The sequence below is a fragment of the Rhinolophus sinicus genome, linkage group LG06, assembly GCF_036562045.2.
Source record: "Rhinolophus sinicus isolate RSC01 linkage group LG06, ASM3656204v1, whole genome shotgun sequence".
Lineage (NCBI taxonomy): Eukaryota > Metazoa > Chordata > Mammalia > Chiroptera > Rhinolophidae > Rhinolophus > Rhinolophus sinicus.
This window is the reverse complement of record NC_133756.1, coordinates 138,595,268-138,616,872: the sequence shown is the minus strand read 5'-3', so window position 1 is coordinate 138,616,872 and position 21,605 is coordinate 138,595,268. Positions and strand designations below refer to the sequence as shown.

At 39.2% G+C, this 21,605-nt stretch overlaps 1 protein-coding gene across 1 annotated transcript; it reads right to left on the bottom strand.

Annotated features, from left to right (window-relative positions):
* Positions 1 to 17,916: 17,916 nt before the first annotated feature.
* On the bottom strand, positions 17,917 to 20,901 carry FIBIN (fin bud initiation factor homolog). The gene has a single exon (XM_019749176.2). The coding sequence runs from the start codon at positions 20,392 to 20,394 to the stop codon at positions 19,759 to 19,761; it is 636 nt and encodes a 211-aa protein (XP_019604735.1). The 5' UTR covers positions 20,395 to 20,901; the 3' UTR covers positions 17,917 to 19,758.
* Positions 20,902 to 21,605: the final 704 nt, after the last annotated feature.

Genomic DNA, 21,605 nt, shown 5'->3' with positions numbered 1-21,605 from the left:
GTGTGTCAAGAGTGGAAAGCTGCTGAGATGGTATTGTGTGCATGGCATATGTAGACTCAGTAAAAGTGTGGGGAGATGTTTAGTGAGTTCTGTGGCCTCACTGACGAAATCCAGATCTCTGTGGTTAGAAAGAACTAGTGGCTTCCAGCGATGGTTCTCTCCAGGGAAATAGTTTTATTCTCAGAAACAAGTAAAAATATTACTTGATGAAATTGGCATATAGTCTTGTTTTAGTAAATTTTTGAGCCGCATAAATACTGGCCACTTAAAAAATAAGTCTATTCTTATTATTTTAAAAATGTATCTTAGTGAATAAGTTGCTTAAGAAGAAGCGTTTCCTAGGAACACAGCTGCAATCTCTCATTTTTATTTAACAGACATTTGCACAACTGCCAACTTGAATTGATCTCATGTTAGATAAGGGAGGTACTATAGAAACCCAGTAACATAGAGAGAAAACATTTTTGTTTTTTCCAGAGCTTCAAAAGGAAAAAACCCAATCCATGCTATTCTCTGCAATTTCTATTCAGCTTACATTCCTCCATCTGATTCTGCAAACCATTGTTACTGTTGAGTCAGTCTGGCTAAACCAGAGGTCCAAACTACACTGCCATCCTTTACAGCTACTTCATGATGAAACACCCCCTGCAAACATCGACAATTGCTTTGGAACAACATTTCCCTTGCAAATTCTTGACAGAACTCCTAGTATCACAGTTAGACATATAATTTGTCTAAGAAGTGTTTAAATAAGGAGTTGCTGAAATCTTATCTGTCAAGATTCCAGAATGTAATCTTGTGAATACAATTTTCTGAATGGCAGTAAAATATTCTAGTTTTATAATTGCTGTGGGTCTTAGAAAAGCCTGCTTAATTCATTTCAATTCAATTCAATTCAACTATAGTTGCTGAATATCTAACACACACTAGGTCCCTTATATAGAATTTATTTAGCAACTATTATGTACAAGGTACTGCTGGGGGAGGTGATGAAAACCCATTTTTGCTTCTTTCATGAAGAGACTAAACACTTCTTGGCAGCAAGCAATAAAAATCCCTCCGGCTACTTTAAACAAATGGATTTAGTGGAAGGATTTCAGGGGGTCGTAGAATCATAGAATTATTTTTATCTCATCACTTGTAACACTCATATGAGCAAACGGCCATATAAGCAAAATTTATGCAACTGCTAATGACTTGAATGTATACTTGTCATTATGTATTTGTTCTTATCACCATATGTTCGTTTGTTAAAGATGCATGACAAAATAAATATCATGAGTTTATGAAAGCAGTTCTGACTATATGCATCCTTGTTTATGCCTTTTAGAAGCTAGATAAAAGAAAAAATGAGGAAACAGGAGCAATGGTGCATAAACATTATTATCCTTGAAATAACCTAAGAAATATTACCGAAGAACTAATGAACATGTTGTAGAAAATTATCCTTTTATTGTTTTCATCTGTGAAGAATCTATTGCTTTGTACTATCTATTAAGCACTTACATTTGGTTTGTCTCAGAGCTAATGAGATAGATATGAACAATTGAGTGATGTGTTGAAATATTCAATATGCTGTCATTGGCAATGAAGTTGGGTTAGAGAAATCTGATTTTTACCGCAAAATAGTTACCCAGCCAAGGTTTTAAATGCAAGATATTTATTGATAATGTCCTCAAATGCAATAAAAGCATTATAACATTAAAAAAGACAATAAGGAGACAAAACTTAGGAATAATAGAAACCAATATATTATAATTTAATATTATGTAATATAATATAAAATTATGTAATAAATTATTATATAAGATGTATAATATATGTAATACTATGAGACATAATGTATTATATATTATATACTTATATGTATGTATAAAATACATATATCAATCTAAAATGCAGGGAGCTTGGACCATTTGACAAATATCTCTAGCAGGAACTAGCATTCTATATGCTGGTGATATTAGAGTGACTGCCAATCCGTCCTTCCCAGTAATAAGAAAGACTCCCACTCAAAGTCCCCCAAACATCTGATTGATTGAGTGTGGGTCACAGACCTATCCTGGCTGAACCAGAGTCTCATCCATAATTGGAGGTGGGTATTTACAAGCCAGGAATTACCCTTCCAAAACTTCAGATATAATGAGGGAGAGGTAATTCTCCCCTCCAAGTTAGGACTATTGAGAAGAGGAATAATGCTGGGAACTGCCTACTTCATGCAAGGTGGGCATTGTTACGTTACGTAAAGATGAAGGAGAATGAGGGCCGAGTAGGGCACATTATGTTCAGAGATGAATTAGAAGACAGTTATGGTTGATGAGAGATGGAGTAACAATGATGTGTCCTCTAAGAACACACGAAGTGAAAGAACACAAAAGGTAAAATACGATGGTCACATGAGAGTTAAACCATAAAATTAATACTTTGGTTTGATTGGTTAGAGATAGGCAAAGTTACATAAAAGAAACAGAGTGTTGTCCAGGCCAGTAAGATAGGACTGAAACCTGATTTGAAGCATTACCTTATGTAAAGAAAATGTGTATCATTCAGTAGGGATGTTGGCCAGCAGAGGAGAAGCAGAGACACAAATCAAAGAAGGGAGGGCCCTGATTAGATGATATAAACATCCATTTCTCGTAGGCAGATGCATCCTTATCCTGGAAACAGATACGCGGGTATCATTAAGCAATCCAGTCACCAGAGCTGACTACCAGAGATCCAGTTCTTTGCTCACCAATATGTCTTCTGATAAATTGGTTTTCACAAGGCTTTTCTATAGGGAGAAAATGTGCAACAGAATGATACTTTCCAACAGTTCTATTTCTCTTTTCTAATACATGCTCTGGTTTAAATATCATGTATTTGCATCCCAAATATAATCAACTCTGAAAAACTGCTAAGGCCAAGTTTATGGGTAATTTTTGAGAAATGAGTCTCAACGAAGAGACAGTTGGCTAAAGCCAGAATGCAGGGGGTTAAGGCATGAAAGTGTTTTAATAATAACACTCCTTTACACATGTGTAGTGTCGTATAGTTTTCAGAGCATTTTCACCTGTATTACATCATTTGACTATATTGTGAGGGAAGTAAGAATTTCAAAACCCAATTGAAAGTAGGGATACTGGCATTTTGAGATTATGAAATTATGTGATTTACAGGTAAAAAGTGGCAGAGAGAGAAGTATTCCTTCTATCATTCCAGTGTTTTCCCATTGGTCTACACTTTCTATAATTTCTTCAGCATTGTGCTAACCACCATTGGATGTCAAATGGTGAATGAAACACTGTTCTACAAAGCTATATTACATAATTTATTTTGTATCTAAGCTTTAGAAGGGGTCAATTAAGTCATTCACTAATCCAATCTAAGCACTAGAAATATAATAGAGAATTGGCCGATACGATTTTTCCCTTCATCAACCTTTCAAATCTGGAAGGTATTGGGTATCTACCTTCTGTTTGCTTCAAGGACAAGGGGCTTGAAATCCAAATTATTGAATGTACTGTCCCAGGGACTTTGTATGCATTATTTCATACTCTCAACCACTTTATTAGGGAAATTTGCTAAATCAAAATCTTTTGAAGGGACTCTCAGCTCACATATAATTAATTTTCCAAATGTCTCTTTCCCTGGGTAAACTATAAACTTCATGAGGGCAATGGCTAGGTGTCTTACCCATGGCTGTAGTGTCAGAACCTGACATTCCATGATATTTTTTGAATTAAATGGAAATAATTTGTCCTTTAGAGATAAATAGTTAAATAAGGTTCCCAATTTCTGGAGGTTGTAAGTGGTGAATCAAAGAGTCAAAGGTCCAAATTTATTCAGTGTCTGTGTTTATTTGTTGCTCCAATCTTGTCTCTCTGTATACCGAGCAATGGTATTTTTCTGCTCAAACTAATCTCACAGTTTTATAACCATGAATTTCCATTTTTTTCATGCTAGCAATTTATCTTTCTGTTAAAAAAGCAAAAACTAAGCTCTAAACAAAGACTAAATCAAAACATTGATTTAAAGAAAAATTTAAAAACAGAAATACAAGGTGCAAATCTGTATGTATGTATACTAGTAGATTATGTATTTATATATGTAAATTACATCTATAGATATATATCTTTATGAATGTACATATTTATGCATTTATATATTTTAATTTACCTATGTACATATATATGCATATGAGGTCGGACAATTAAGTTCAAAAACTCGTTCTAGAAAAAGTGCTACACATCTCATTGCTGAATATCACTATGGTCACCTTTGAAGTACTCCCCTTGGGAAGCTTTGCACTGATGCCAGCACCTAGTCCATCCTTCAAAGCAATTTTGGAACTGTTTTTCTAGAATGGCCATCAGAGCTGTCATCGTATTACCCTTGATGTCCTGAATGTCATCAAAGTGTCTTCCTTTCAATATTTCCTTTATCTTCAGGTAAAGAAAGAAGTCTTTGGGGGCCAGATCAGGTGAGCAGGGAGGGTGTTCCAATATAGTTATTTGTTTACTGGCTAAAAACTCCCTCATAGACAGTGCTGTGTGAGCTGGTGCATTGTTGTGATGCAAGAGCCATGAATTGTTGTCGAAAAGTTCAGGTCATCTAACTTTTTCACACAGCCTTTTCAGCACTTCCAAATAGTAAATTTGGTTAACTGTTTGTCCAGTTGGTACAAATTCATAATGAATAATCCCTCTGATAGCAAAAAAATGTTAGCAACATCGGTCCAACAAGTTTGCGAACTTAATTGTCAGACCTCATAGGTATATATGTATATATTTATACATATATTTGTATATATTTATATGTATATATTTATGCATACATATTTATATATGCATTGTATGTGTACACATGTGTAAAAAACCAACATTTATGAAACACATGAAAGTATAAGGAAGATAATAGAATTATTTAATTCTCCCACAACTCCCAATATGTACTTTGCACAGACATCAGAACTGATATCAGCTCCATTATTTCCTATTTTCATTTTTATTCTTCTCGCTTTCTGATTTTCATTTTCTTATCTTCACTTTTTGGCTTTAAAGGAAGGGTCTTGGCTACTTACTCACCAACTCATTCACAGCCCTGGAACAACGTGCCTACGACATTCTGGTTTTGGGGTCACTCAGCTTTGGATCTGCTCTGTTTTCCTTTCTCCCAGCAAGATCTTTCCATGTTTCTCTCTTGCTGCCTTTGTGCTTTAAGGACTCTTGTTCTTTCTCTGTGTAAAGAAATTCTGAAATGGACTTTGTGTTTAGGAAACACAAAGTATTCTTTTAAAAGTTGTCCTCACATTTAGAAAGAGGTGTTCTTCAAATAAAAAAAAAAAAAATTCCCTCTAATGTTGATTTCTAACAGAGGAATAGAACAGATTCCATATCTTATTTTCTTGAGCATTTTTTGTTAAATTAATTTTCTTATAATTCAGGGGATTCCTTGTGTAATTAATTAGTAGCTGGATCCTCAAAGGTCGCTCTAAAATTATTTTGAAAAATATTCTATACTCTGTCACTACAGAAAATTTAAAGTGATAGTGTCACTTACATGAGAATGGTTAATTGAACAGTAAGATAAAAAAAATCCCTCCCCTACTTTCCTCCTGGAAATGACATGTAAAGATTTTCTTTTTTTAATCAAAACAAATGTCTTCCTTGACTTCTCTCACCAGGTCTAATCCCTTTATTACAAACTCTTATAGCAACTTCTACAGCTCAGTTATCTCATCTATTGTAATTGCAACTATCCATCTATTCACTTAGTCTACAAATATTTATTGAACATTCTGCTCTGTGTCAAGCATTGTTCTAGGCTTAGGGGTTACAGCAGGAAACAGTACAGACCAGGTCCTTGCTTTCACAGTTTTTCTTCTATTGGGGAAGGCAGACAACAGAAAAATAAATAAAATGACTTTAGGTAGTGATAAGAGCTACAAAGAAAATAAAACAGGGTAATGTGATACAAGGAAAATGTGGTGGCGATCTACATTAGATGTGATGTGTTTTAGCTAGCTATTGCTATATAACAAGTGACCTTCATAATTTGTGATTTAAAACAATGGCAATCTAGGTTTCTCACAATTCTTTGGATTGACTGGGTTCGGCTGGGTGGTTTACCTGTTTCACATTGTGAGATGAGGTCACTCACAGGACTGCATTCAGCTGGGAACTCATTTGGCCCTGGCATGTCCAACATGCCCTCTCAGCTTCTTAGGTCTCTCCATGTGGGATCCTTCATTTCAGTAGTCTAGCCCATGTTCTTCATTCCTAGGGTGGCAGCTTCCAAAAAGCAAGGGTGGAAGCTGCTAAGCCTTGTAAAGTTTGGACCCAGAACTGGCATAGAGTCACTTCCATCATAGTCTGTTGGTCAAAACAAGTCACAAGGCCATCAGAGTCAAGGGGAGGGAAGTAAATACCAACTCCTGATGAATGAAGCAGTATGAAACTTGTGGCTATCTTTAATTTGTTGAAAGGTGGATGATTATTTGATTCCTGACTCTTTTCACTAGAATTTAAGCTCTAAGCAAGAAGGAGTAATACCTATTTTTGCTCAGTGTTGTTACATTAGTGTCTAGCACTGGTACCAAAAATAAATGATAATGTTAACAAATGTCAGGAAAAGATGAGGAAAGACAATACTTGGTTCACTACCTCCTCCCCAGCTTGTAGTCATGAAAGGCATTGGTAGTGGACCATACAGCTCTTTCACCTTGAACTCTGATAGGCCTTCACATCCTGCTTGACACAGCAATCCAGGTAGTCTTTACAAGTCAGAGTTTTCATGTGTTATATCACCGTGGACAGGAGCCGAGGGATAGCGTTAGGGAGGTACAATGAGCTGGGCCTGGAAAGACATGTAAGATTTGGAAAGGCAGAATAAGGGGATTAGGCCTCCACTAGCCTAGATGGTTCTTTTCGATGAATTAGTCCTTCTCGAAAGATGACTATAAAAGAAAAAAAGAACCAGAAAACCCCCCTACAATGTTCTCCTTTTGGGTGCATACTTCCCCTGGGGTTGTGAACAGAGAACAACTTGTGTGTAAAGCAAAAGGAACCTCTTTCTCCAGGCAGATGCAGTCCTGAGCCAGAGAATGTGGCTTGATTTATGGCTCAGATGGATTGCACAAACTTTCCAGGAGTAGAAGGTGACTTTGAGAGGGTGTTTGGATATGAGCAATTGCAGGGAAAGATAAATGAAGGTTGTGTTTGCTTTCTTCATTTTCAGCTCAAGAGCTCCTTTTTCTTATAAGCAGTGGTCTTTCGGGTTGAAAATTCATAGCTACAATTCTTTATTTTAGGACCAGTTGATTCTATCCTGAGATCGGTTGGGTTTACAATGATGACTAGCAAGCATCTAACAATGATTATGTTTCCTCCATGTCAAAACCCCAAATGAAAAATGAAAGTGCTAATTAACCAGTTGTTTTGTCTACATCATGCCGAGCTATTAGTTAAACTAAATCAGCATTTCTCACTCCCTTTAATTGTCTTGCCAAAGTTTAGGGTAGTCCTTAATCAATGGAAAGACCAGAACTCTAGCCCCATTGTCTGTTTAAGCCAACGAGATATATTTAGCCTGTTGACAGATGCTTTCACTTTTCAACCAGATGTTGGGGCATTACAACCATAATAATACTTAAAACATATGAATTTATATCCGCATGCCTGGAGCTCTCTAGTATTTGTATATTCTAATAGGTTAGACAAATTTTTGTATTGTAAATCTTTCTAAAATTCTATTTTCTTCATGCTTTTAATCCTATAATACACCCATTACCTTTGGGAAGAATCTTAGCCTAATATTCAAGATCTTCAATTGAATACCATCTCCCTTTTTTCCCACTACTCCCTTATGTTTTACATAGTTTCTCCACATCAGCACTATTGATATTGTAGTAGATAATTATTTGTCACATGGACTGTCCTATTTACTGTAAGATGCCTAACAGCATCTCTGGCCTCTACCCCTTTTCTTTCATGTCATACTCTATCCCCTAATTTATGTAGTTCTTCTTCTTTGACAACCATTTTTGTTGGTAAGTGGGGGGCATAATGTGTCAGTGCAGTTTTTTCCTTTCTACCAAGAGCCAGGAGGGAGATAGGAGGCCAAACAGGCAAGGGGCAGGAGAAGGTTTGCTGACTCATTTTGATCCCATTATGTTCATGGGATCTTCATACCTAAGGAAATAGTGTAACATACATCCTAGACCATACACCAAGCTGGATTCTTTCATTTGGTGTTCCTCAGAATCTGTGAGATAAGGACCATTTTACAGAGAAGGAAACTGAGAACCAGGGGTCGTCAGTCATTTACCACAGATAACCCAGGTGACAAAAGGAGGAGAGATGATTGAGTGGCAGGCAGGCTATGTCCAAGAGTCCCCCCTTACTACTGTTTCAACGTGCAGGAGATATTATCACTGAAGCGGTTTGCTTTGGTTTCATCTTCCTGTTATTAAAAGATGGATCATCTAACAGAAAAAGCCAATTGAATTCCCATCTTCCTCATGTATTTCTATTCCAGGACTTTCGTTCGCCTCTAATGACTTTCTCAGGCCTTCTTCTTGTGAGTGAGACCATCCAGGCCTGAGCTCAGCCCAAACATGAAACTTTTGGGAAAGAGTTAGGAAAGTCTGTTCAGCTGTTTTTGTAGAGGGAGGGGGAAAAAAAAAAGATATAAAGTACCTTTTCTCCTATTCCTCAAAATAACTTAGTGCTTAGACTTTCAAATTAGCATGTGGTCAGACCTTTATGAGAAAGTCTAGAATTTGTTGGAAAATACTTGAATTTAAGACTCTTCCCTCCTCTTCCCTTCCTGAGCAGAGCTGTGAGTATGAAGAGTACTGCTCATCAGATGGTTGGTGAACAAGTGATAGAATGGGTGAGGGTGCCCAGCACAGAAACCTGGTCAGCTGTGTCAGCTTTCGATTCTCCTTTGGGTCTTTGTCATTCATTCCTCCTCTGATGCTCTCCCCTGCTGTGTCTTCTCCAGGTTTGCTATTCGTTTGATAAAAGTCACTTACAGGTGCTGAGTTTAGCATCCAACCGTGGGTTCATTCATTCATCCATTCCAATATGTTTGTTCAATTCCTACAAAGTGCTAGACATGGTGCCTGGAATTTTATGTGTATTATTGTACTTATTCACTCCAACAACCCTATGAGGTACATGTCATCATCACCGATTTACGTAAAAGGAACCAATGTATGGTCAGAATATGTTAACTGTCCATGGACATTAATGTTGTGAGTGCAGAACTTAAACTCAGCCTAGAGGTTTGTCTGTTTATAAAGCCCATGCTGTTAACTGCTGTAACCAAGGTTTGCCAGCTTTCTGGTAAAGTGGAGCTGGCAAACCTTGGTTATTTTTATGTCGTAGGAGGAAAAGCTGGAGGAATTGGGGATAGTGACCTGGGCCGAAGAAGCTGTCAGGTCTTTGATTAACTTCAAGTGGAAAAGGGATAGATGGAGCTCTGGATACCTGAACAGGGGAAGCCACATAAAGATTTCAGTTCAAAACATGGAAGGACTTTCTAAGAGAGAGAACTCTCCAACACATGAACTCACTCCCCAGAGAGAGGCAGTGCTCCATAATTGGAGGAGTGTAAGCATGGCCTGTGTAATGACCTGGTGAGGCTGTAATATCAGAGGGAGGATTCAGGCCGCTGGTGAACAGGTGACGGGGATGAGCTTGACCCTCTGGGTTGTGATTCTGTGACTCACTGCTCTCAATACCATGAGTTTGTATGACCCAGAATAAGTTTCTTCACCTGTTTAGACCTCAGATTCTCCACTTTTGAAAGTTATTTATAGTTCGACTATTCTCAGACAATGTAGCTATCAGTTCCCAACTATAGGTAGGGCTGTAATTAAAAGTACAGTTTCATTGCTATTTTAGCATGAACAGAGGTTAGCCTAATGTTGAAATCTTAGGTTTCATGCTCAGGTTGGCTGGCTCGGTCCTGGAAAGTTGAACCTGTAATCAAGGTCTTCTTTTGCTATTTTCCTCGTTTCTTTCTCAGTGAAATCCAAAGTTTGTTTTACTTATCTCCCTGGGTCATGGAGGAATAACTCTATCCAGATATTCCTGCATTCCACATATAAAGACTTCTTGGTCCTTCTAGAATTAGGGTTCCATTAGAGGACAGGATGGGTCAGACACCGGTAGCCAGAGATGGGATGGTGGCAAGGCTGGAAATCAGGGAGCAGGAAACAGAGAAGGACTGGCACAGGTATCAGGTGACATTTCAGAAAGGTAGGTGAACAGTTTACAAGTAGCCCTGGTGGAAGGTTGTTGCAAGAATTACCTGTGCTAAATGTATGTGACATGCTCAAAATAGTGTCCTGGTCACATAATAATAACTAGTGTAAAATAATAAATAATAATAACTAATAATAATAAGTAGTATAAAAATATTGTTGCTTGCTTTATTATTATTGTTACTACAGTTGTTATCCTCTGAATCTAATACAGCAATTGCACATAGTAGGTACTCAATAAATATTTCTTGAATTAATAGAAAAATGAATGAATTGCCCTGAAATAATATATATTTTGAATATATATGTGTATATACATATATATGTAATATATTTCAAAGAGGCAATTCATTATATATATATATGCATATATGTATATATACATATATATGGAGTGAATAAGTAAAATATATATAAAGAATGATTGAAAGGCTAAGTGCTAGCTGCACGTTTTGGAAATGGTAAGATTTTTACAGAGGAAACGGGAAAGCCCTGTAAACCCTGACATCCTGTTAATATTATGTTGTTATTGTAACTGTCGGTCCAGATTTTTCACTGCTATTCTTTTTTATGGTGAAACTCTTGGAAGTTAGAGGTTCTATGGAAAATGTGATTATGGGATAAGTATTTACCATTAGTGTGGCCTTTGCCAATTTCTAAGCCTGAATGAGTTTTTGTTTGAGGCGAACAGTTAAAAATTGTTCTATTTCTGAAGTTTTCCAAGTGACCAAAATACCTCTGATTAGAAAAGAAATACTGCTTATTCATTCCTTATATTTATTGCTAAACGTATGCACATATTAGTGTTCCCTGAGCCAAACTGTCTGCTTTTCTGCTGAACAGGGTGTCGTCAGGTCTTTTCTGGGCGTGTGTTGTCGGGATCGCTGTGCCTTATCCTGAGCCCTTGTTCCACTGAGCCATGGTCTCTTCCCTTGCAGCCAAGGTTGAGGTTGCACGGGGAGAAGCAGGCAGGCTAGAGAATTACCAAACTGTTTCTCACTTCAGGAAGTCTGCACAGTTACATGCCAATATCCCCAGGTTCTCTCAGTGAAGCCCACTTACCTCTGAGCTGAACTGGGCTTGGATCAGCCCAGTCTACCAACCCTGGCAAGCTCATGACCGGGAGACCCCAGAGGACTACCAAGAGTTAGGGATAGTAAATCACACATTGAGAGTCTGGCGTTACAGAAAGAGGCCCAAGCTATCATCATGCTTTCCATATTGAGATCACCAGAAATGGGGTCTGGCCTTCATTCTTATAGGCCTAAAAAACTAGACTTTCCCAGGGGACCCAGGACTACATATTTAATGCTCAATTAGTAGTAGGGATTAATATTCCTATTTTCTCTCATTTGGTAGCCCTGCTGCCAAGTTTTCAGAGTTTTCTCACTGTAGCCACCAAGGTGCTGAAATTCCTGAGTTCCTTTCCTGTACTTCACCCCCATGATCAAGACATAAAGCAAAGGCACTGCTAACATTGGGAAATAAAGGGGAAGTGAGTTTGCTAATGGTTATTTCCTGCTGCAGCATCCATTCTCTTGGCCCAAATAGGGAGGAATGTTTATGGTGTAATCACTTACATGCATAGGAGCTTCTGGTATTGAATGAAAACAAACGTGTCGTGTCTTTGGATTTTGAGGTGCCTGCCTAAAATGGGATGGTCAATACTGGTTTGCAGGACACACGTAGAATGTCTCAGGCTTATTTGAAACACATCTTTCCATTTCAAGAACACACAAGGTGTCCCTTCTTAAAAGAGGGTCTTTGATGAGCTACACATGACTAGACTGGGTGAGAATAGTGCCACTTACTTTGGCTCAGTATTATAGTATAGCCCACTCTGTAAATTGGCTTATCAAACCCTCAAAGATCCCTGCAAACTATGTCATAATTCCCGCTGTACAAAGGAGGAAACTGAGGCTCCAAAAGGTGACACCATTTGCTTAGGTTCTGCAGCTAATCAACTGCAGAGACATGATGTGAATCTGAACTCTGCCTCCACTTCCTCTGCTCCTCACGGCAAGAGGAGAGGGAGAGACAGAGAGCAAAGCAGGAAACAGGAGGGAAAGAGCTAGGCTAAGGCAAGAAGGAGGGGGAAACCAGGGCAAGAGAAAATGGACATTTGGAAGGGGAGGCAAAAATACCCCTCAGAACAAAGTGAACCCACTAGGTTTTCTGCTCTTTATAGTTTAATTCATAGTAGACTCATGTGGAAAATGTTAGTGGTTGACTCAGTGGGACTGCCAGTAAAACATACATTTAAAAAAAGTTGAGGGGAGCACCACGTTTGCTTGGTCTTGGAATGAGAGCTGGGCAAAGATCAAAGCAAGAGAAGACGTTCAGGAAACACATTTCTTTAACTGCATGCAGGAGGGAACTTTTCACAACTGGAAAATGCAAGCCATTACTGCCAACTCCAGAGCACGGAGGCTTTACCTCATTAATCATAGCTGTCAGGTTCCTTTCTGTAAACAGCAAGCTGTTGACACACAAAATATCTTCTGTTTTTCATGGAAAAGCAGAAAAAAGAGATGGTGAAATGTACAAGTCGACGAAGTAAGTGCTTGTTAGTGTCAAAATAGGATGCTCTGTGACTCTACTGAATACAAAGCAATGCAAAATTTTGAAGCCATTGCAAAGGCTCAAGAGAAAATTTTTTATATGTAGATATAGCTCATCTACTTAAAGCACCCATGAAAAAACACACAGACTAGAGATACAATGATGATGCTAGAGAGTAGTAATAGAGCAAAGGTGTCTAAACTAGTGCAGTCACAATTTTTGTGTAATAGTCAATCGTGTGATGTGTTCCTGTGGTTTAGTGCAAATCTCCAGCTTCATAGGTCTGTCCATTCCATGAAGTAGGGCAGACAGAGCTAGCGCTGGTGGGCTGGAGTTGGGGTTTTGAGTCAGAGGGGTCAGTTGGGGTCCATAGATTGCCTAATGTAGTCAGAACAGCCAAATCCCATTCAAATATATCCAGCTGCCTTGGCAGGGGTGGAGAAGGGTGGTCAGGAATCCGAGGGAGACATTGCTAACATCAAATCCAAAAGGCGAGGCAGAGAAGAAATGGAGCCAAGAGAAGAGTCCGGGAATCGGATCAATGCAGAAGAAGGTTGGGAAGAATGACACACATGCTTCTGAGACAAAAGCAGCAATGGCACATATTAGTAGAGGATTGAGATCGGCTCCTGCTGTCTTCACCACGGCCACCTCACACCAAGCCTCTGTCATCTCTCAGCAGCGTGACCTGGCAGCCACCTAACCACGTGGCCTTCCTGCCTCCACTTTTGCTGCCCTACAGAGTGGTCTTTTTGTGTGGATATCAAGTCATATCACGCCTCTCCTTAGACCTTTAGTGCACTGACATTAGAACAATACTCAAATGGAAATTTCACAAATAAAATTTGAATAATATCCAAATGTTATGTATTAAGATCCAAATATACTAATATATTTATTAATATCCAAATATATGTTCTCCTTAGTCCTCCAGTGAACTGAAATTAGAATATTATTCATTTATTTTAATGATGGCCATCTAGTTCCTGCATTACCTGTCCCCAGTTCTCTCTGACCTCAAGCTTTTTAATTCTTTCTCTGATTTACTGTTTTGTTTTGTTTTCTCTTCTCAAGTGTATAAACTTGTCTCTGCTTGAAGGACTTTATACTTGCTGTTCTTTTACCGAGAACACTATTTCCTCTAATATTTACGTTCTTGGCCTCCTCCTCAAAAATTAAGGTTCTGTTGAAATATCTCCTACTTACTCAGAGAGGTTTTCTTTAACCATCTTATGTAAAATAGTACATATCACCGCCTAACATTTTATTATATATACTTTAATTTATTTGCTATCTTCCCCCACTAGAGGAGTCCTAATGAATTCATTAAATTTTCACATTTAAATGTAAGATCAAGGAGGGCATGGCTTTTTTTCTGATTGCTGTATACTAGAACGTACCTGATATATAGCAGGTAGTAAAAAATGTGTTTTGAATGAATAAATTAATAAATGAGTGAAAGGCAGACCTGCAAGGAAAATGGTGCCTGGACAAGGCATCATTAAACCTGGATTCAGTCCTGACTGACTAACTTTTATAGCTGTGACTGTTGGGCTACCAACTCCAAATGGTGAATGAATTGTCCTGACGGTTCAGGACCTATAAACATGTGTTATGATCAAATGTGTTAATACAAGTGAAAGTACTTGGAAAATATAATATTTAGCAAGAAAGCCAGTTGCTCTTACGCAAAGAATCAGTGTGACACATATAGTTGTAAGGAATTTATACTTCACCCAACATAAAATAAAGCAAATAAAAAAGTTGAGAGGAATTGCGTTTAAATTTTTTCAGTTAAGAAAATCATATAAGGAAAATGTTCATTTCACAGGCCATTTATCTTAGGTCTTAGAATAGGAAGGGAGTTAGAAATATGTGTGGTCTCTTGCCTTCAGAAAGGAAAAGCATCGTTAGTGGTTACAGGGAACTACAGGACTCAGACTCTGCCTTTAAATCTTAACTCCATTCCTGTCTAGCTGTGAGATCTTGGGTAAGTCACCTAACCACTTTGTGCCTCAGTTTCCTCACCCAAAAAGTTCAGAAAAATATCGTCTATTCGAAATATAATCCCAGGAGGATTATATAAGCCAATGCACAGAAAACACTTTGAGCAATGCCTATTCAATAAATATTAGCTATTATTATCTTTATTTTCTAACAAAGTGACTGAATTTCAGAACATTTAAGAGACTTTCAAAGTTGCACAGCTAATGCATGGTGAGGCAAGATCTAGAACCTAGAACTTCTGCCTCCTGAAGCTCTGTAGATAGATTTAAGGATTTAAAAATGATTCATGCAATTAAGTGTATCAGCCAAAATTGACATTGGATGCAAAACAGTGTACTATTGTAATAGTTGTCTAAGGAAAATATACACACAGATATGTATGACAAGTACTGAAAGAACATAAACCAAAATGCAAATAGTGTGTGTATGGAGGGGAAGTTTGAGAATATGAACAATTTGTGTGTGTGTGTGTGTGTGTGTGTGTTTTGCTGTTTGCCATTTTATTAGAATTCAGCAGGTATGGCTTATATAACCAGAAAAAAAATGTTATTTAAAACACAAAAGAGCAACAATAATAACAGCAGCAGTGACACCTGATATCTCTTGAATGTGTGACTATAACAAATCCTTATTTTATTTATGCTGCTTTACATTTTCCAGACAAATCTAGTTTAGACTCTTGCTGAGCCCCTAAAGAACCTTATACATGTGCCAATTCCCCAGGCTACCACATTCTAATTTTGTGTTTAGGTATCAGTTTCCTCACTATTCCTATCTAGGCACCTCATAGGGTAGCACTTCCAAAATGTTTGATGAATGACACACCCGCTGGGATCCTGACTCTGGAAATAGTGTTTCTAAGGACCACCCCAATTCCAGAATTACTGAGAGGATTCATAGGCTCTCATTCTCTACACTGGTGAATCATTGTGCATTTCTGTATTCTGTTTCTAACTTTGTTATGTTTCCAGTTGTTTTTCCTTTTACACTGAAACATTTATAAACCACATTTAGCATTTATATTTCACACCCTAGTATTCCTTATCAAGAAGATTTTAATAATCATCCTCTGAAAAATGTCCTAAGGAAATTTGATCATACTACTCTTTCTAGGTTGGTTTCATATATTTTCATGGTTTTCATGGACATTTTTATTCCTTATTAAAATAGTTCATAATCTAAGTTTCAGATTTTCCTTAGACAGTTTTGAGCCTGTTTCCTTAGTGGCGTTATAAATGAGTTTAAAAGGCAATGAAAAGTACATGAACCAAGGGACAGTCTCTTGGTGCTGCCATCCATGACACACCTACACGTGCCAGCTTCTGCAAGTGTGGCTTTGGTGGCCGCTGAGGCTGACATGGCCTGGTGATCTTTGTCAACAGACTCTAGAGAGACAATATCTATCGAATGCTTTGAAGTAGGTATATGGAAGTTTTTACATGGCTTAGTGGCATCGAACAATGCATTACACAGAGAAAGAGGAATTCTGTAAACAGAGGAGCTTCTGACAGACATCAGTCAGACATCTAAGTGTTGTAGGATGTAAGCTGACTGGCCTATAGGCGACATCATTTGGAGTGGACAACTGGTGGCTCCAGTGGACCCCTACCCTCTACATTCTTCTCTTATTTGATCATGCATCTCACTAGATAATCATCAGTTTAAAACATGAGAGCATAGTGAAGTATAGAAGACATCACATAGTCTTAACCTTGGGAAAATGACGTAGGCTTTCTGGGCATCAGTTATAAAAATAATGATAATAGTAATAACAGTAATAATAACAACTAACATTTATTGAGGATTCCCTCTGTGTCAGTACTGTTCTAAGCACCTGACGTGTATTCATTCCTTTTATAAAATACCTTCCTCACTAAGGGAAATAACTCAGGCAAAGTTTTTAATTTAGCACAGGGCCTGACCGAGTTCTCAAAGAAGTTATCTATTTTTATTGTTATTATAAATAATAATAATAATAATGTATTACTAATCAATGTACTACTCCACATATAACTCTAAGAGGCTTTAAAACATTTTGGCTAGATGAAGTCCCAAGGCTTTGTAATATCCCAGAATCACCCACAACCTAATTCAGTGCCTGATATATATTAAGTGATAAGCAAATGCTTATAAAAATAACAATTATGCTAAATTAGATGGGTGTTTTTTTAAGTAGATTTCTCAGGGAAGAAAGTATGTCGTTTCCTTCAGACTTTCAAAATATTTCATGGTCTAAGAACTAAAGAACCACTACTTTGAAAGAGGATTTGTCATCGTGTGAGTAATGAAGTCCTAATAAGTGTAATTGGGAAGCAGGGAGGACAGATCTCAGTGAAGCTGGCTTCCCACCCTGAGACGACGTGGAAAAGCCTTGTGATGCTAGCTTCTGGGTTGGCCGTCCAGGATGGTTCCCTCGCCCCACCTGGAAATTCCCACTTGCCCTCTGGGGCCATTTATGTAAGCCGCTGTGGGATTACTGGATTATGTAAAACTCTATGGGATTACATAATCCCACAGAGTGGACAGATAATTTCGTTCTGGTTTTGTAGGATCATAGTATGTGAGCACTGGAAAGAACCTCGTACACCATCTATTTCAGCATTTTCAAATTTGTAGCAGATGTATCACCATTCCTCATTCTGCACTCATGGAAGACATCTCTAACTGGGGACAGCTCTCTTTACATCTACCTGTACCTTTAAAATCCTTCTTAACATAATACTGTATACAACTGTTACTGACTACTTTAAATTAGCATGTGTTAGGAAACCCTGTTTTCCATTCAGATCACGTGCCTAATATCCTGCCATTACAGTTGGGAAAATCGAGGATGTGATATTTAATATGTCTATGGATTCGATTTGAGCACTGTGGAGTGAATGATACGAAAGTTTTGAGATATGAAGGGTTGTGATTACAAATTGCAATCATCTAATTACCAAATATTATCTCCTTGCCTCTGCTGTTATTTATTCCTCCTCTTTCGTAGACTAAAGAAGGAAACACTTTTGAATGATCTTTTACCTTCTCCCTACACAACAGTCTAGAGGCAGCTAAAAGCAGGCCACTAGCTGGTGTAAAGAAATTACAAATGATTATTTTAAATATTAGTCCAGATGTTGTTCTTTTTTATTTTAAACAATAAGGTAGTTATCCAAAGGTTCAGGCCTCAGGCCACTTGCTCTCATCTATCAGCATCCTTGAAAAGAGCAGTGTGGGAAAGTCCTGTACTTAAATCTAAGAGACCTGGAGCTATCATAACCAGCTTAGGACCAGCCACTTTCTGGGCCTCGGTTTCCCCTACTGCAATAGAAGGATTTTGGACACTGATTAGAAATGGAAAATGGTATTTCTATGCATGGGAGAGAAAGAAAATGGCTCACTGTTGAAGAGTAGATTATGAGCATTTATTTATTGTCCTCTGTGTGTGTGTGTGTGTGTGTGTGTGTGTGTGTGTGTGTGTGTATCTGTCTGTGTTTATGTGTGAAAGGGTATTTAAGTGAGGGTGAGGATTGGCCAGGGAAAGACATGAAATAAAGTGCATTTCTACCTTTTTAAACCATTAATTAAGTAACACAGACTTGGCTTCAAATTTACTCAATGTCAATGTAGTTCTTGACTGGAACCGTCCCTCTGCATTATGAGGACATATCAGGTCTGACCTTGTCATAAAATTTTCCAGTTGATTCTATGGGAAAAACTGGAGAAAATAGTAGTTTTCAGGCAGACCAGCAGAGATCAAGTTCTGGTACGGCCTATATTTCTTTTTCTTTTTTTTCTTTTGAGGACAGGAAGGATGGCTAAGGAAGGGAGGATTGTCTAATATATAGCTACCCTCCTGCCTTTATCATCTACTCTAACTGGCTTAAATTCCATTTTTCTCTTTCCTTTTGCATCGCCTCCTCTTTGCAATATGAAAGTTACAGATATGCATTAGAAAATAAGCCAGTATTATATGAGAACATATTTATTGGCTGAATAATAATACTTAGTTAAGGAGTTATGAGACTTAGAATTCCCCCTACTTGAAGTACAAGTTTCCAATAAGCAAACAGAAGCAAAACCCCCAAATGAGAAAGAATACATTAGTAACCTAAATCAGAGACATTTGGGGGTGTGTTCAAACAATCAATCAACTTCTTTGTAATGGACCGGAGCACTAATGACACAGACATACAATAAGAGATAGCAAATCAGCAACTCGGCATGAGTGCACAACCACCACAAAGCTTAGATGTCTGAAATGTGGTTACTTTAACTCACACACACCCACAGAGGCACTTCAGACAGATAGCTCCCTGCAGAGGATGATTTGCATATAGTTTCTAGCCAATACTCTCAAAAACAAAAACAAACAAAAACAAAAACCCCTAAAAACAAAGACAAAAACTGTTGGAGACCCTGGTAATAAATAAGAGAAAAGGTGAAGAAGAAATAGGTGAAAATCGGTAACTTCCATCTGCCAGAATGCATGCAGAGAAGCACCTCGGCCCTCATCTGAAAACCAGGCAATGCTGACAGCTTTCAGAGTCCAGGAGACAAGGCTGAAGGTATAAAGGAGCTCTGCACTCTGCTCGCTGGGTATTTCCACAGAATCTCCAGCATGGGGAAGTGTAACACTGCATAAACTGTCCTTTACGATGTGGCTGAAAACAGGTGTCTGCAAAGTTATCAAGCCTCTAGGCAAGGCGGGAGGCATGGCTTTAAAATGTTCTTTCTAGGCGACAAATCAATGGCAGTCATATAAATAATGTACAAAAACAAAACCACTCAACTATCACTTCTTTCCTTTTAAAGATGACTTCAGCTCATTCTCCAAGTGCAAATCTGGATGTACAAAATAATAAGTATCAGGGAAATATTAGCCCGCTCTGTTGTCCCCCACGCTCCACGAAGGGGCTGATTTGATGTCCTCTCCTGGCAGTGTGCCTCTCCACCTACACTTTCAGATAATCATTTTTCAGCCGACCTAGCCGGGTCCCATGGCTCCTGATGGTGAGGGCCAGCAGCTCGTATCTGTCCCTGAGCCCCACAGAAATATCGAGCGTCTCCTTCAGCAGGGACTTGGTGTGGACCAGCATACCCAAGAAGTCCTCGTTGAGCCTGCTCTCCTGCCGGCTGTCCTGTTCCTGGCCCTGCTTGAACTTGCTTTCCAGCTCAGTGAGGGACTTGTCTGAGTTGGAGTAGGCGTCCCCTATCTGGTGAGATTCCCGGCGCAGGTACTTGCCGTAGCTCTCTTCCCCGTCCAGGTCGTAGGAGATGCTCTTACTGATGCCTTCCAGGACGCGCCCAGCGTCCTCCACCTGGCGGCCCAGCACAGTGAACTCCTCCCGCAGGGTGAGGCTCAGCAGACTGCTGGCCTGGCTCCCCTCCCCCTGGGAGCAGCGCCGGTGGTCACTCACCCTGAAGAGCAGCTGGCACTTCTCGGGATCATCGTTCTCCTCATAGTCCCCGTCGGGCACGAAGTAGTGGTGCAGAGTCCCGTTGGACATCTCCGGGTAGAGAGGGCCGTCGAAGTAGCCCTGACATAGGTGGCAGAAGAAACCCATCCAGAGGAACGTCAGGAACACCATCCTGGATATTCAGGATGACCGGGGACCCCTGGAGAAGACTTTTCACCCAGGGACGAGGAAGGGGGTCCCCTTGGGAGTCAGTGCCTCCCTGAGATGGTGTCAGTCTCAGTTCCGGACGGCTTGCTGCACCCTGGCCCGCCCTCCCCAGCAGGCTTCATGTGGCTGTGGCAACAGCGCCTGCCTGGGTAGCACTGACTGCAACAGCAACAGCAGCAGCAGCAGCAGCAGCAGCAGCAGCAGCGAAGGATGCACGCTGGCTGGCTCCGTACTCCTGCGCTCGGTGCTCAGTGGCTGGAAATCAGCCGGCTGTTTCCCTGTGGGATCACAGGGCAGAAGGGGAAACCCCTCCTCCAAGGCTCTGGCAGGACGAGGGCTGTGTTGCCCCACTCTCGGGAGTTTTCCCTTGCTCCTGAGAGATGGAGCCTGTAGCTGGAGAGAACGGCTCTTGCCCTCTGATACTATTTCAACTCTTGGACTGGGTGGGAATGCCGAGCTTTTCCTTTGGCTAATGATATCCTGAGGATCTCTCTGCTCTCAAATTACAGCTGGTTTCGTCACTTGGAAGCCAGGGAACAAGTTTAGAAAGAAACCTCTCACCAGGTCTCTGTTATTAAAGGTACAGGGTCTCATTTTAAAAAATTGGAAGGGAGACCCTGCAAAATAGAATTTGGCTTGAAGGAGAAAATGGGGACAGGAGAAGTAGCATTCCCGCACCAGAAAGACTGGTTTGCTATTAACGTATTGGGAGGAAGGGTGATTACCCTGGAGAAATGCCATTTCACATTTTTAATAAGTATCAGTTAGATTGGATTCAATGACTATGTGTGTATTGATTTAAAAGTTTGTGGCTTTGAAGGCAAATTTGAAGTATAGGAATGGCAGTTTTGTTTGGGAATGGTTAGTAAAATGAATAATAATACTTTGGAAGCAATAGGAGTATAGAAAACTGATTAATGCATGGTTGCGAGTATATATAAGAACAAAAGCTGAAATGGAATCCTGCCAGTTTAATAGGTAAATGGACAACTGAGATAATTGTTTAATTTTACGAAAAGCCATCCGTGCTAACCTCCTGCACTACATCTTTAACTTAACACTTGTTTGGATACTTAAAAGTCTTTGAAGCATGTAGTGCTGATAGTGTTTCCCCATTTTCCAGAAGGAGAAACCAAGAAACACTACGTTAAGCAAATTGTTTATAGTCACAAAGT

Bases quoted from the DNA above. Each gene is read 5' to 3' on its own strand.
- FIBIN (XM_019749176.2), bottom strand. From the start codon at position 20,394: ATGGTGTTCCTGACGTTCCTCTGGATGGGTTTCTTCTGCCACCTATGT.